Here is a 17,532-nt window from a genome sequence, read left to right on the forward strand (position 1 = left end):
GGCTGGGATTGTGGCTCAACGGTAGAGCGCTCGCTTAGCACGGGCGGGACCCAGGTTCGATCCTCAGCACCACATAAAAATAAAGGCATTGTGTTGTGTTCATCTACACCTAAAAAATATTTTTTTAAAAAATGTGTTTAAAAGAGGAGATTGGCATTTTTGAAAGTTTTCTTATCATCCTGATCCTTTTCTTTTCTCCTTCTTTTGGAGCTGGGGGTTGAACCTAGGTCCTATACATGCTGAGCATGTGCTCTACCACTTTACTGTACCCTTATGTTCCCATATTTTCATTTCAAAACAAAGTTAAGTGCAAACAGTACATGTAGTATTAAGACCAATTGCATAACATTTATATCTATGATAAAGATTGACATGCTATGACATCATTGTTCTTGGTTTCTCTATAGTTGGCATTATTGACCACTCTTGTTAGAACTCTCATCTTAGGGCTCTGATGTCACCCTCTACTGCTTTTATTCCTACCCTTCCCCCTGCCAACTGCCCTTTCTTTGTCTTCTTCATTCTTTCTTGACACCATATCTTAAATCTAAGTATTTCTGCAGGTTCAGCTCTAGCTGCTTTTGTGTGTGCATCTCATGTGTCTTCTTCCTGGGGCTCACCAGGGGTTTCAAGCTGTGCTCCTGAGCCCAGTGACTTCTCACAGTTGTCCCAGAGCCTGCTGAAGCAGAAGAGCCTTATACCTATGTTTTTTATGTACTGAGGTTTCATGTAAGGTTTTATTTCAAAAAAGAAGTCATTTCTGCCACCTAAAAACATAAACCCATGTATAGCAAGAAGACAAGATCATAAACCATTGACTTAAATTTCTCTCTGAATGAATGACACCCAAATCAATACCTCTGATCTCTCATCTCAGAGCCAGTCTTGGGTTTTCTTTTGCACACTAGACTGCAGATTCCACATGTCTGATTTAAAATTTATTGTCTTTCTCCTGCCAAATTATTTTTCCCCCAACAAAAGCTCCTACTTCTGTTCATTTCTTTGCTGTTCTCTGAAGCATGCAAGTTTAAAAAAATATATAGTTTTGTCTTTTTTCTTCATTGCTCAAAGTCATCAAGAGTCTCTAATACTTATTGAGCTTCCACAGACATGATTCACATATTCATCCATTTCTTCTCTTTACTGTAGGTTTCACAAGGATTAAGATGTACAACACCTTACGTCTAGGACTGTTCTCAGAACTACCGAAGAAATCTGACTCTAGGCCCCTCACCCTGCAATATACTTTAAAATCCTGAGATAGATTTTAGTTTCCTAAAATAACATGTTCACCATCATCTTCCTATATACAGTCCTGCAGCATGTCTTCTTTCCCTATTTTAGCTGTGTTAAATGGAGATCACACTTGTCTCAAAACTAATGATAATACAGCATTTGATTTGGTGCTGTGTATGTTCCAGGTACTGTGTTAAACACTTTATATGCAGTATCTATTTAATTTTCCAGACAATTCTATGAACTAAATATTGTCATTATCTCTATTTAATGGGTGTGAAACAGAGATTTAGCTTCTTGTCCAAATTCAAACAGCATATAAATGGCCAGGCCAGGATTTGCATTCTGAGCCATCTGACACCATAGGTCATATGTTGAAGCACTACATTCTCAGACACCCACTCACACCCCCACCCCTTTTTTTGGTACTGAGGATTAAACCCAGAGGTGATCTACCACTGAGGTATTTCCACAGCCTACTTTTTATTTGTTGAGACAATACCTTGCTAAATTGCCTAGTCTGGCTTCAAGTTTATATCCTCCTGCCTTATTGTGATGACACAATAAAGATCCTTTATAAACTCATCATTAGATTGTAAGTTTATACTTTTCTTGTGCTTATTCTCATCCCTAGAGCCTGGCATAGTACCTAACAGATAAGGAAACAGGATGGCTCAAAGTTTGAGAGTCTGAGCTCTAGAATCAGGGTGCTGGGTATACATTTCAAGTCTCCTATGTAATTACTATGTGACCTACACAAGATTACCAAGTTCTTCGTGCTCTATTTTCCTTATCTAGAAAATGGATGTAGTCAAGTGTTGCATAAAATTTAAAGATTAATTGATAGAAGATAGTTAATGATTTAAAAAAGTTTCTGGCAATTGTAAATATTAAATGAATAGTTGTTGCTGTTAGCAGCCCACAGTGAATTTTTGTTCAGTGTACATTCAGGGTCTAATCTTGACTTTTAAATTCATGTCGTTTAGTCCTTAATATAACACTGTGAGATAAGTACTGTTATTATCCATATTTTATGGGAGAGAAGATTAAAACTTATGTTAAACAGCTTGCCCTAGATCACAGTTCGTAAATGGCTAGATACAGGATTTGAACTCGGCCCATCCTGCTCCCACCTCATCACTCAGCCCTCACACAGGTCCTTCCCAGTCTTTTCTGCTTGGCAGTGATCATAGAACATGCCTTAACGTACTGGAAGGTGGCATCGGAGCTATATTGAGCCTCCCAATATATTTACCCTGTTTCCTATGTCAGTAATATAGTAAGTGCAGAAACATTAAGATTTAATAGATATGTGTACTTAGTTCATGATCATTGAATGCATAAACGAATAAATACTATCATTGTTTCATGCAAGGTCCTTGTGCAAGGCCATTAGTGCTAGTCTCATCCAATAAGAAATTAGTAAATGATAATGATTATTTTCTTTATGATTTATTAATTGCCTGCAGCGTGAAGGTCATAAAGAGTATATGAAAACTGAAGACCTCCTTTCTTCAAGATTAAAACAATAACACGATGACTATATATTGTGAATTTGAGTTTCTTTTTTTTTTTCTGAGAATTAAGAATACTGGACTGTATGGGTTTGCTGAAACAACCCTTTTGTATATCTGCTTCCTTCTTGCCTTCACACATCCTGTAGTATTTATGCACTCAATTTAGAGACCTAATGGTAAAGAAGACACGTAAGGGCTTTCATGGATCTTGTCTTTTAATAGGAAGAGACAGACATATACAAGTAAACAGAATCACTAAGGATTGTGATAGCCCCCCTGGCATTTTATAGTATCCCATGATGCAGGAGTTGGAAAGTGGGCTTCTATGTTGGAGGACGGTGGCAGCCAAAACAGGGAAGTGCTTTGCAAAAGGCGCACATGCGTGCGCACACACACCCCTTTCAGAAAGGGTGCACACAGGCTCCTTATGTTTAGTTGGTCCCTGGCTTAACTGTCTCATGCTTGGATACAACATTTGTTATTAAATAAGAAAGTTATATAATAATGTTATTTAGCCATCTAGGTTCAAAGAGACTGTTAACAATAATGCTATTTTTACACTAATGCAAAAGCTATACACATCAACCACTTTCACAGGTATTGCACTTCTTTTTTCCACTTTTCTGCTTCCCAGGATGAAATGGGGCCTAGAATCAAAGAAGCAATAGTTTTTCTGTCTACCTGTAAAAGATTAGCCTTTTGTCATCATAGATGATGCAAGCAGAAAAACCAAACGCAAGAAAACAGAGACGAAGCCAAAAAGGACAATTTCTGATTGTTATAGCTGGTTTCTGTTTCATATCACTGAGCATGATGAGAATGTTTTGCAGAGTTTTATAGGAACAGCTTCCACAGTACTACAGGGTGACCTCACCCTCAATGCCCTTGCCAGGTGCACAGCCCCCTGTGAAAATACAGGTCAATTTTCAACATGAAACAAGCCAGAAGTATGGAATGACATTTTCAGGTGGCAGTTGTGGTTCTAGTGCCTGTAATTAACACCTCTTAACCTCAGACTTGCCATGCCTTTTTCAGGCTGTCGAAGCTCAAATCCGAAGTTTTGGACAGACGCCTTCTCAACTTCTCATAGAGCCCCATCCTCCCAGAGGTTCTGCCATGCAAGCGGTGAGTGCCATTTTCACTCTGCTCTTTCCTGGCCTGTCTTTCAGACCATGCTTGATATTCTTAACAGTCACTCACTGTGCTTGAGGTGCTCCACCCCACCAGGGCCTGCTCTTATGCAATATGTGTTAACCCACTAACAACCAGCAAATGCCACTGCCTTCTCTTCTCGAGTCTTTGAGAAGGTAAAGATCTCCAGTGCACTAATATGTCATCGGTTCATGTTTTCTTTTTAATATTTATTTTTTAGTTTTAGGTGGACACAATGTCTGTATTTTTATTTTTTTGTGGTGCTGAAGATCAAACCCAGTGCCTCATGCATGCTAGGTGAGCACTCTACCACTGAGCCACAACCCAGCCCTCAGTTCATGTTTTGTGTTGCAGAATTAAGAGGTCTTGATTGTCACTTCTCCTCACTGTGGGAAAAGGACTCCAGACCTAGGATTTGTTTAATTTTCCGATTGGATCCTATGAGTTTCTAGATTAGTTTTGCTTCTTTGATCATTATTTTACATTGATCATTATTTAACATCCCAATATATTTCTTAGGTTGGGAATTTTTAAACTAATTTTGATATGTAGGTATTGTTACTGAAGGTCAGGGGAGAGGTTGGTGGGGGTGCTCAGTATATCAAAACTTTAATGACTTAAAACAATGATTTATTTGATTTCTCATGATTCTGAGAGTTCTATTGGCATTTCTTCTGCTCTTTTCACCTTGACTCACTCACGCTGGGGCTGAGTGGATGAGCTTCTTTTTCCATGTGGACTCTCACCCTTTAAGGAAGTTAGATCAGACTCTTCCCATGGCAGAAGTTCCCAAGAAAATGAAGACAGAATCGGGAGACTTCTTGAGGCTTGCTTTTGAACTTATACATCATTTATGCCATATTTTGTTGGTCGAAGCAAGTCAAAAGCCAGTCCAGAATTAGACTTGAGCTGCAAAATAACATGGTCATTCTACCTTTGTAGTTCCTGAAGTTTCAGGAAGAAATTCTTCAATGAGATGGGAAAAAAAAAAAATTGGCACAGTAACGAATCAAATTGCATGATTCTCATAAAAGAGGTTGCTTATTACTGGAGTTGCTCAATGGTAGAGCACCTGCCTAGCATGTATAGGGCCCAAGTGAAAGAAAGAGAGAAAGAAGGAAATATGAATAATTTGAGATAAATTCAAATTCTGTGTTATGGCTTAAAGATGGCAGGATTTTGACATTAGGAAGGAAGGAGCAACAGCTAAAGAGGTAAGACACAGACTGAGGCCTGTCCACCTCTGGTCTTTCTCTTTTTTTTTTTTTTCTGTCTCTTCCTACTTCCCCTTCTTCTGTGTCTTTTTCCCTTTTGCTTCTTTCTCATCTTCTTTCAACTTCCAGAGTTTTCCCCTTTATTTCTTTAGGAACATGAATTAGCCATAATAATAAACTACAATATTTATTTTTAAAAATATTTTTAAAAATATTTTATCACCTTCTCACTACATGTTTTAAAACCAATGAGACCAGATTTTAACAAACATAAAGGGTGAGTTTAGTGGGTTGAAAACTACTACACAAAGGCCATGACCAATGGAAGATAATGCCATAAAAATAGTAAGAATGATTTATGCTTGGGCTTTGGAATTAGTTTTAGTAATAGCTTGTCAGTGAGACCAGGCTGTTTGGGTGCTGGCTAATGGAAGCCCCTCTGCTGCCCCATTGACTTTCTGCCTGGGTCACCGCACAGCCATGGTTACTGAGGCAATGCACACGCTCCCATGCCCAGCCTTCCTTGTGGCAAAAGATTATTGGTTCATTGAGGCAGATCAGCTTTACTGTCCCTAGGTGGGAAGGCACATGCTCACATGAGGCGGGGGCACCCTGTTTCTTTTTATCTTTATCCTCTGAATTAAATACCTGAACTTCTTTTTAGACTTACATAAATTCTGGTTTTTGCCTTATACATAGGTGGGTGGAAAAGAAAGGCATAGTAAAAAGAAACTAGAGTTGGTGGCAAGTATACACTTAATCTGGGGGAAACCAAATGAGATCTGGCTACTTCCACTTCAGACCAGTCTCGCCTGAGCTCCCCAGGTTAAAAGAGGTTTTGTTCTCTTAAAGCTTTTTATCAGTAGCTCTGCTTATCTGTGGCTGCTGCCATCGCCACAGAGCAGCCCAGGAAGGTGGAGAGTGCTGTCTTACTGCTGGTGCTCCTCATTCATGCTTATTAGCGAAGGTTATGATGGAGCTCCTGAGAGAGCTTCTCGTGGTGTGCATGTGTGTAGGGAGCTCTAGTCAGGATGGGGTGTGCAGGAACTGACTGGAGGGACAGCTGGTTGTGAGACTGCTGTGGACAATTCTGGTATTGTATCTGCAGCCTGCTGTGGAAAGTGGTTTGTCCTTGCCTGTGGCTAAGAGTCAGCCCACTAGAGTCACTATGTAAACAAGACATTCTTCCTACACATTAGACATTTTTTGTGTGTGTTTTTAAGGGCATGAACATTGGAATTATTCAATTTGAGCCTAATTATATTTATAATATGAGCTGTTAAGCTCAGAAATATGTATGAACTTCCTTTCAGGGAGACTTTATTATTATGTTGTACTCTGATTTTCTCAGAGTTTATAAATTGACTTGAGTAAATATTATTTAAAAACTATGTAATTGAAAAAAAAGGCTTGGTACTCTGAAATTATTTTCATTTCCCTTCCACAGGACTTGTTTAAAACTAGCTTATAGGATTTTTGTTCATTGTTGTTCCTTTTTTCTTATTTTTTGCCTGATTTCACAGAATTCCTTAAGAACCATATAAATGGTTCTTTGTGTGACAAAAAGTACTTACTGATATCAGGGATTTTAAAAATCAAAGGCACACACGTTTATTAATTGTTTTTACCAACATTCAGATGAGTTCCCCCATCAACCATCAGTGCACCCCACCCCACACACACACATACACACACACATGAATATAGCAGAAATTAATGCCACCTCGTGCTGCTTTAAGTGCATGAGCCATAATATACACCAGGTGTAGTAATTAGCAGGCACACGAAGGCTGCCTATTTGTCTGGTTTTGCTGCTGTTGCTGTATCCCCTTGTGTTTTCACACCATCAGATAGTTGGATTTAATTGAGGCCACATCAGATGAGGCATTACTGACACCTTTAATTGAATGAGCATCCAGGGAGGATTAACTCATAATATTGATTGGCTTTTAGCCACTTGCTCAGAAGGGTGTCTGGGTAGCTTATTAGTTGCCTTTATTTACACCTTTATGCAAAGAGTGCAAATAGGAATTCTTAGTGCAATATGTTTTTCTAAGTACTCTTAATAACTTTTTTAAAAGGACTGATAATAAAAATGCAAATGTATTTAATTTTTTATTAGCAGTTCTGAATAAATATGTGTTAAATATATGTGCCTACACATTTACATATACCTGGTGTTTTGAAATATGGCAGTAGGAAAGCAGCCAGAAGCATTTCATCAATGTGTTTCAATTCTGAATGATACTAATCAGCTATTAGAAAATAGACATGGTTGGAGAGAATCACTGAAAATGTACAGTGCAATTATTGTATGATAGCAGATTACCACAAAGTATAAATAAAGCCAATAAATCAGAGTTGTGTTGTATATGTCTTGGGTTATGACATATGGGTTGTAGCAATGTTCCAAATCCTTAGCAGTCTTCAAGATTTATTTTGTTGCAGGTTATTAGAAGAGTGTTTCATTTAACATTTTCAATTACTTTTTGCTTTCAAAGGACAAATCAAAAAGTTTTGAGCTTTAGTTTTTTTAATGAGAGGGATGAGAACCATCTAGATATTTCTCTTTACTTGTAGCTACACTGAGAACAGTGGCATTTGCTTTACAATAGGCAGTGTTTATTACTTGGTACACTATATAAATATATTGTTTATACAAGTACATTTAATTATGCATTGCTTTGAAACACCTGTATAATTAAGTTGGTATATTACATTCATAAATTATTTCTTGACCATAATAATATATGCATGCTGCCTAACTATTGCTTATAAATATATTTGTTTTAATTATCTCTTTATTTAGTTGTCAAAATCTTTGTGCTAATTCAAGACTTCTTTTGATGATCTTTGGAAATTACCTTGGCTAGTTTTTAACACCTATTGCCTATTCTTATCCTTCTTTTATTTTTAATCCCAAAGATCATTATGTAATAGCAACTAAAACAGTTTAATGTAATCCCAATACTTTGCCTATTTAGAATCTAAATCAAATCATTCTTTTAGTTTTCTATGGCAGTGGGCAGGGAAAGGGAGCTAATGACATTTATAGATTTTTGAAGTGTTTTTGTTAACATATTCTACTTCAGTCCCCGAAAATCCCAAATAATGCCATGTAAAAAAACAAGCAAATCATGATGCTGTTTCTGCAGCCTTTCTGTGGCGACTTGCAACCTGTGTTAACATGGTCTTCTTCTTCTTTTCCTGCTCTTTCTTCTCCTCCTTTGTCTTCTCCTTCATGTGTATTTGGGTCTTGTCATGCCCTATCAACAGTATCTCCTCCTGCAGAGTCCATTGATGTTCACAGACCAAGCCCAGCAGGATGTCATCATGGTCCTCAAATTCCCCTCTAACTCCCCTGTCACCCACGTGGCAGCCAACACCCAGCCTGGCTGGGCTGCTCCTGCTGTGATCACGGTCACTGCTAATAGACTCTTTGCTGTGAACAAGTGGCACAACCTTCCTGGTGAGTAAAGAAAGGCCAAGTGCCTGCTGAACACTGTAGGAAGATATTGTCATACCCACGAGCATGTATCTTAATGCTTGAGCTTTTGGTTAACAAGCATGAGTCTGAATCAAAATGTCGATGATTAGTTTGAAAGACTGGAAGAAGCCCCTCCCACCTCTGAGGTCTGTGGTACAAATGTTAAAGCTTAAACTGTTCTTTGGCATCTGGCAGTTTCTCTTTATCCTTGCAAATAAATATTGTTTCTAGTATAACATTTTAATACAGTGACACTATTTTATTTATAAATAGCGTGTACTTATTTATCAGATTTTGCCCCCACTCAATCATTTGATAAATACTTTGAATTGTCTGATATCTGACAGAAACTTTTTGTGTACAGCACGATAGTGTTTGTTATGGAGTAGTTAAATTACACAGCTTACATGCTGCATGCCCTTCTGTTGGTACCTTCTATTCTTCCACTAAGAGCTGAATGACCATGCCCAATTAAAGTAACCATTAGAATCAAAAGCCATCCAAGTTTGAAGAGGTGGTAGAGTTCCTCGGCTGCAGTGTTCTTCAGTGAAGATGCTGGGCTCACTCACCATCACATCTGCCAGTCAGTGGCAGAGCTTGAACCCAGGTTTTCCAACTCAGATTTTATGATCATCCCTTTGTGATTTTATTGCCTCTCATTAGAACAGAATGTTGGGACCTGAATTTAGCACTGTTCTTTTTTGCCCTCTAATTTAAGAAACAAAAGAAATAAGGAGGAAACTCTTCTAAAGTCCTACAGATTATAGGCTTTCCCCCCAAGCCATTGTTATAGGTAGGAAGTTCTAAAAGAATATATTTTAATGGTCTGTTAATTTGTCATTAAATCTATAAAGTGTGCATAAAGCACTACAAATTAGAATACCTGAAATTGGCTGCCCAAGTATAAATTCTTGAGCAAAGTCCTCATTCAAATTAATAGAAGAGATTTTAGAATGGAATAAAAGACATTCCAAACATAAACCTGGTATACTGACCTGGTTCAATAAAGCACTGGTCACAAAGAATCTCTGGGTGGTATCAGAATTGATTAAATATAGTCATCTTCCTGGACTCTGGAAGTGAAACAATGGAAACAATTGATTAGAGAATAGATTTTAGAAAAAAAGGAGATGGTCAAAACTGAAGCTGACATTTAGTCTCTCTAATTGGGTCTGCTTCAGTTGAACTCTTAGAGAAGTATATGCAAGTGACATACTTGTGTATGGACATTATGATTTGTTTAAGAAATGTACTTCTGGGGCTCTCTGATTTCTATCCATAGAGGGTATGTGCTATCACATGTACCAAGGATTTACCTACTCTGTGTGCAGTTGCCCTTAAGAGTTTTGCAAATGTTTTAATGTTCACAACACCAGGGCCACCACAAATAATGCTTATCCTGGGTGGCTGTTTCTGGCATCCTGGGAATTTCAGTTTAAAGAGAATTATAGAATATGGGAGGATATTCTATAATTCTCTTTAAACTGAAATTCTAGTCTAAAAATAGACTCAACTACTGAAGAGTCCTGCTATACCACCCCACCTCAGTCTCTGGAAGAACTGGCTCAGCAGCTATTAGACTCAAGGGGCTCCTAAGTCTCCAGTTGATACCCAGGTTGTAATGCTACGCTCTAAGCGTGGACAACTAAGCTCCTGGCATTCCCCTTTTGAGGAAGGGGAATGTTCCTGATTAAAAAGCTTGCTTCCCTTGGTACTTGGTGGCCAGGTGTTCTCTTCTCCATGTCCAATTTTTTGAAAAGTATGTAAAGTGAATTAGAGTTCCCTTTGCTGGAGTATCACTTATGGGGCATCTGACAATTCCCAGCCTCAGATCACCTTTCTGTAAGGTAAGAGCCTGGGGGAATGCAGAGTTCTACAGATTCTTTGCCTGTACTTCTCCTCAGTGAGTCCTCATTGTCTGTGCCTGTGTCATTAGTGCTTTTCATTTCCACCTTTGCATGCATGCTGCCTTTGCAGTGTGACTAGCAACTCTTCATATAGATAAACACAAAGATGATAATGTGGGGCTTCACCACAGAGTTACCTTTCTAGGATGAGATCTCCAGTTCTGGATTATATCTACACCTAAAAATATTAAACATTTATTCTGTTAATCTGTGCCTCATTTCAGGTATGTTTGTATGCATCCAATATTTCATTTTATCTTTACCTGTTAGAATCCCTTAATTAAAACCAACATTAGAACTCGCTCTTTCTCTTCATTGAGTATCAAATTCATGTTACTCTAACTTTTAAAAAATTTTAGATTCTGTCTTTTCTAAGGATCTGTGATTTTCATAATTCATTCACAAAACAGCTAGCTCTGTCAGTGCTTTGAGTACTATCTATGTCCTGATTTAGAAAAGGCACAATCCTGACTAGGCTGTAGCTCATCAATACAGCATGTGCCTCAAACAGGCCCTGGATTCGATCCCTAGCACCTCAAAAGAGAAAAAAAATCTTTATCTTCCTCTCTCATTCAAAGGACTTGGTAGACCTCCTCCAAAATAAATAACAACAGCTAATGTTTATAAAGCATTTTCTAGTTTCTAAGGATCATTTTAATGATTTTATGTGTACTTAAGCCCTCCAACAAGTTGAGGATATAGGTTCTGTTTTTAGTCAAACCATATCAAATTGCTGTTTTTATAGGTCAAAATGGTCAGGTTGGCAATTTTATATTATCCAACTAAACCCAGATTAGGGAACTGAAGCACAGAGGCTACATAACTTACCCAAGGTCACATAATGGTCAGTTGCAAATTACTGGTCAGATGGTCAGTGGTAAGATTACTTCCATAAGCCCTTTTCACTGACAGTGGTTTTAATGTTCCTATGAGCTTAGATTCTCAGAGAAGTAGAGAAAAGTTCTCAAGGCATTAGTGCAGATTGACACTGGTATTACTCTTGGGCAGACCAGAGGCTCTGGGGCTTTTTCCTTGATCAGGCAGCCTATGATTTCTTTATCAGCAGAGCCAGTAATCAGCAAAGGCAAATACCTTCAATAAAAAAGAGTGAGTCGTTGTGGCTTCAGCTTCTTATACACACTAAACTATAAACTTTAATGCCAATATTGTACTTACTTAGATATTTATCAGTATTAATGGCCTTCCAGACATCCTTGAAAAGTTGGCATGTATTAACTAGGGAAAATAAGACAGTAAGTTTTAAAATAATCGAATGAACTCATTGAAATATATCTGATCATTATTTTCATCCCCTCAAAGACAGGAAGATCTCCTAAAATCTTATAGTATTGAGCAGAGCTCTAATATCAACCAAGTGGTAATGTAAATCCTTGTGAGTCTATAAAAGGCAGATATTAACCAGGGTGAATGCGTGAGTCATTTGGGGAAAATAGTTTGGAAAAGGGCCCAGAATTTAACTATCAGAACTGTGAAGCTGAAAAGATCATCTCTCCCAAACTCTTCCTTTTAGGGCATATGATGCGCCTGGCCTGCATACCCATCCAGTGGCTTCCTCTCTGCCCAAGTCCTCCTACCTTCCACAAGGAGATGGCTTGCAAAACCTCTTTTCAGTTAAAAAAAAGAAGCGTGCCTGAATCTTTAAAGCCATTTTGAGAATGGAACAAACTATTCTTAGTATAGATTGATTTTTCTAACTCATTTGCTTCTCAGAGTATTTTTAAATTGAAACCATGGAAATATTAAATATTAATAAAACTTTTTTTTTAAAAAACCCTCAATCCAATCTTTAAGAAAATATTTCAGCCAAATGCATTTAACTAAAACATTTATCTGCGGATAGCTTTCTTTATTTTTATTCAAACTTTCAATTGATTGCTTTTAAGTGATGGATGAAACATTAAATGTTCCCTGACTTAGAGCGTTCCCTTTCTCCATCATAAACTGACGTTTTTGTGGATCCTTTGTGCTGCAGCATTCAAAACTGCCTTTTTAAGAAGTAACGAAAAAATAGTATTTGCTACAGTCAGCAGATGGTTGTCACATTTTGTTTTCAGCACGCTTTACCACTTAATTTTGTTTTGTTGCAGCATCAGAGGTTGCCAGTCAAGCATCTGCTATAGCTTATGGCCCAGGACTGGAGCCACTGCTGATGGCACATGTTCAGAACAGCACTAATCTAAAATAAATGTTTAATAAGCTAGCCATAAAAGCACCTGGATTTTTAGTCTTTAAATTTCACAAAACTGCAAGATTTAGAGGTTGGAAACAATTCTACGTAAGATTTGACTTGTGCATTTTTATGTAGTTTACTATATGAAAAATAATGCTTTTTTTTCCCTAATCTTTTGTGAATTCCAGCTCATCAAGGTGCTGTACAAGACCAGCCATACCAGCTGCCAGTGGAAATCGATCCTCTCATAGGTCTGTCACTTCCTTCTCTCTTTGCGATTCATTAAGCTCTGTATGGTGGCCCTGAAGTGTAGATTACAGTTGTTTTTCACTTGCTGGTTGCTGGGAATGGAATTTTCCTGATAAACCATTTGCATGCAAATTGGAATGCAATGAGCTGTGGCTATGCTGGTATTTCATCAACTCCCCCTCGTTGGTTTGCCTAATTTGAACAGGCCTAGGACGCGTGTCACTGAAAATTAATATGGATGCTGTAATAATGTGTGATTGAGAATGCGCATGAAGTACTGTCAGGATAATATTGGATCTTTTCATCACTCAGACTTGTTGATGAGCAGGAGCGAGGCACGTTATGATGAATTGGCGCACCGGTAATGTGATGGAGCTCCTTTGCTAGGGAAATTTTCATAATAACAGTGGGGTTCTTAGCAGCACTGTGTTGTGAAAAAATAAAACTGTAGTGCCAGGGTTTCATCATTAAAAGAGATCAATCCTTTCTTCCTAGACCCTCCATTCAGTCTGGGGATTAATGTGCAATTGCAGAGCGGTTTCAAAGTTGAAATATATTACCCAGCCAATGGTAGCGTTAAGATATTTGTATTCATTTTCCTAGGGTCCTGCAGCCCAATAAATTGCCATTGGAGGTTAAATTTGTTCGGGGGGGGGGGGGATAAAACAGGGAGAAGATCAGAAAGAGCCATTGGGATAAACTGTGCTTCTGCAGCACATGACTTAGAATATGTAATTGCTGCTATGTCTTTTGAGTAGCTTAGTTGGAATTTTCATCCCCATATGGGAGCATTTCAAATGTGGCATCATCAAGAATGTTCAGCCTTGAAGATGCTGTTCAATAACTTTTAGAATAAAAAGCCCAGTTGCCTCCCTCTGGGGTAGGCTACCAGCATTGATGTTTGGCTCATAATTTTGTCAGATTTCTCTGGTACAAATAAATTTGGTAGAGTTTAACATTTTTAAAGAAAGTGTATGAATTAATAGATTTATTTTTTCAAATCCAAGATGTCCCCTATGCATACATTACCTTTTTTTGTCTTTAAAAGCTTTATCTCAATAGAGAGCTAAATGGCTACCATTTGCAGGTAGACTATCAGGATGGACAAAAATAACCTAAAGCTCAAAACCAATTTATTTACCATTTTCTAAAATATAAGCAGAAATCTTAACAGTATCTATATGAAGGATAAGTACTACTGTTTCCTAAATTGCATTTTGCTTTGAATACATTTTTTAAAAAAAATTAAAATCTTACTTGTATAGCTTTAGGAGTGAGGAAAATAGTAAAGCCCATTCTCTAAGTCATAGAAAGCCTTATTTCTGATTTATAGGCTCATTGTTTGCTTTAAAATGTGCCAATAAATATCTTTAGTGTAAAGCCTAATTAAATCTGGAATTGTAACCTTTATAACAAGGATGGGTAAGCTTTTTTTAGTAAAGGGCCGGATAGTAAATATTTTAGACTTGTGAGCCATGAGGTTTCAGAACAACTACCTAACTCTGACATGATAGCACAAAGCCACCATAGACAATACATAAATAAATGAACATGGTTGTTTTCTAATAAAACTATATATATATATATATATATATATATATTTAAAAAAAAAAAACATGCATGGGCCTGATCCATCCTATGGACTACCGCTTGCCCTCTGTGTGCTCTAGATCTCCAGTCATTAGACTGTGCCTCTGTTCCTAAAATAATTATTTAAAACCATGTTATCTTCTCAAAAATTTTAAGGTTGACTTCTAAAAGTTTCATCCCAAGTTGAAATACTTAGAATTTCTGGCATAGATAAAAAAAATTTAATGTATCCAATGGAATCCCTAAGTATCAGAATGAATTGATACTCAACAATTTCTATTTTTATTATTATTATTTTTTATTTTTGGTACCAGGGATTGAACTCAGGGGTACCTAACCACTGAGCCACATCTCCAGCCCTTTTTATGTTTTGTTTTGAGACAGGGCTTCTTTGCTAAGTTGCTGAGGCTGGCTTTGAACTTGTGATCCTCCTGCCTCAGCCTCCTGAGCTGCTGGGATTACAGGTGTGCACTACTGCACCTAGAAACAATTTCTATTTTTTAAAAATGCATATAAAAGCCCTTAATAATTAGAAATTTTACTTCATTCCTGTTTCATCTTCAATTTATGTTTTTATCCTACTTCCCACACATAATTTTATCTTACCTTTTTAAAATTACACTTTTCAGCAATAAAAATATACAGAAAATTAAACACAGGTATATAAATTTAAATTTTAAAATTTTCTATGACCAGAAGGCTCACCTTTCTACAAAATTAATCTACATTGAGTGATCATTATAAGTATTAATACTTATGTTAGCATTATAATAAAACATTTATTAAATGTAAAAATAACACAGACATTTATTGGAAACCGGTTTTTATTGAAATAGATGGAGCTTTCCCCCAATTAGTTTGGGTATTCCTAGATGGACCTACTATCTGTCAACAGGTCTATCCTACTGTTTTGTTTTTAAGGATGGGAATGATAGCCAGGCAAGGTGATGCACGCCAGTATCCCAGCACTTGGGAAACTGAGGCAGGAGGATCAGTTGAGTCCAAGAGTCCAAAACCAACCTGGATATTGAGACCTCATCTCCAAAATAAAGAAAGATATGGAAGCTCTAAGGAATGTTACTCACATAAAAAATAGATGAGAAAGGAAGGAGTTTTAACTGTGTCAGACATCTTTGAACTCCTTTGTATGTGGCAAAATTTATATAGCGATCTAATAATAAGTTATCTTTGTGGTCTAATAATAAGTTATCTTTCATTGTAACAATCTATTATTGAAGCTTATTTTTAATGATGTATTAATTAACAGTGTGATTAGATCCTCATTTTATTTTATTGAAAACCACCTTAACTACACAGAATATATTATATAAGCATTCACTTTTTGATATCACATCACTATTTGAATTATCCCTGTATTAAGCTCCCAAGAGATGTTTATACCCTGGGGTAAAGCATCCTAGTAAGACTCTACATGGAAGGGAAATATGTCATTATTTTATCCAGTGTTAGAAGAGCATGAGGAAAGGGAGACGAGAAAGGAAAACTCACAGGAGAGTTCTCAGGCAAATCAATTTTAGGCAAGAGAATATGAAAGTTGAAGAACTAGAGATTGATTCCCCTAAAAACATCTGTGCCTGTTTATCCCCTGGGAAGTCTCATACCCCTAGGGGTATGCATGCCTGAGTTTGAAGACTGCTTATTTAGACAAATATACTCAATTTTCATTGAATAAAAGTACTTTACTGAATCTCAAGAAGTTTACTATTGAAAACAATAAGATTATGTAAAAGCTGCTGTGAAATATACTAGATAGATAGATAGATAGATAGATAGATAGATAGATAGATGGCTTTGTGAAGTTAAATTATAAGCACTTGCTTAGGAAATAGTTCATCTTAAGGCTGAAGGGGCATCAGCCTTTGTCCATGGGTACTTTGTGGTCCCTGAGTTCAAAATTATGCATATGCCCAGATCTGTTGAAGAGGTTTTCCCAGAGGCCACTACCCAAAAGTGACCAATGGAAGTTTATATCATAGAAGCAGAAGTCATATAAACACAGCCCAAAATAAGCATTTTCATAGTTCCCATGTGGAATGAAATACTTGCACAAATACTTGCAGTAACCAGTTTAGAAAGTACTACATATATTGTTTTTGATTTCTAGGTTTTGGGGAATTTAAAATAAAAATGTATCACACACCTTCACTGCAGTAGGATACTGTTTCTTTCTACAACATTACCATATCTGTAAAAGCTTTTTCATCTGTTAGCAACTTCCCTTTGTGTGGAAGAATGGGGAGAAATGATCCCCAACTAGAATTCTGCCTGTTTTCTACTGCTACTACTTTCTAGTTCATTAATTCACCCAAAGTATAAGAAACCTACATTACCAAACAGTTATCTCCTGACCTAAGATGGCCACGCTGTGCCCACAGACTTTGGTAGAGTTCTGCAGGACTTCGCATGTACATGTGTATCGTGTGGTGTATACCATCATGGCAGGGCCGATTCCATCCTCGGTGTCCCCAGTGGTTCCCAGCACAGCACAGGAGGGTGTTTGGAACACTTTTTTCCTTGTTTCCGAGCCTTCTATTAAACCATCCACATAAACTTAGTTATTATACACAATGAATATAAATATCTTTCTATTTTCATATTTATTAATAATGTGTAACTTTTTTCCTCAAAAATTGAAAACTGGTAAAAAGAGCTTACTAGTTAGATGCATAAATTAGTATTGTCCATTCTGAATTTCTGGTATAATAGAGTTTCTTTCACAGTGCGAGAACCATTATTTGCATTGGATCCCCGGAAGCAAAGCCAAAAATGCATCTCAGAGAAAATTCCTTCTCTGATAATGGCATACTTGATAGTATCCTCCAAGAGGATTATTACTTTTCCTGGTGCTTGGTGTCACTCTGTGTCTGCCCTCATGCCTTGTGACAAACCGCATCTCAGGTGCTCTGAAGCACTTGGAACACACTGCCAGACTGTCTTGTTTTATTGCTTCAATAAGGAGTAAGAAAGT

General features: G+C 37.3%; 1 protein-coding gene across 5 annotated transcripts in view; it reads left to right on the forward strand.

The window, feature by feature from the left end:
* Positions 1-17,532, forward strand: part of LRBA (LPS responsive beige-like anchor protein) — a 755,692-nt gene that overhangs the window by 699,236 nt on the left and 38,924 nt on the right. For 3 of the 5 annotated variants that reach the window (XM_081304743.1, XM_081304744.1, XM_081304746.1), the window contains exons 49-51: positions 3,789-3,878; positions 8,396-8,588; positions 12,893-12,955. In XM_081304743.1, coding sequence (XP_081160869.1) covers positions 3,789-3,878; positions 8,396-8,588; positions 12,893-12,955 — 346 coding nt within the window. The remainder of the gene's footprint in view (positions 1-3,788; positions 3,879-8,395; positions 8,589-12,892; positions 12,956-17,532) is intronic. The other 2 variants (XM_081304745.1, XM_081304747.1) reach the window with 1 other exon arrangement.

This window comes from Spermophilus citellus (assembly GCF_964194105.1).
Source record: "Spermophilus citellus genome assembly, chromosome: 8".
Lineage (NCBI taxonomy): Eukaryota > Metazoa > Chordata > Mammalia > Rodentia > Sciuridae > Spermophilus > Spermophilus citellus.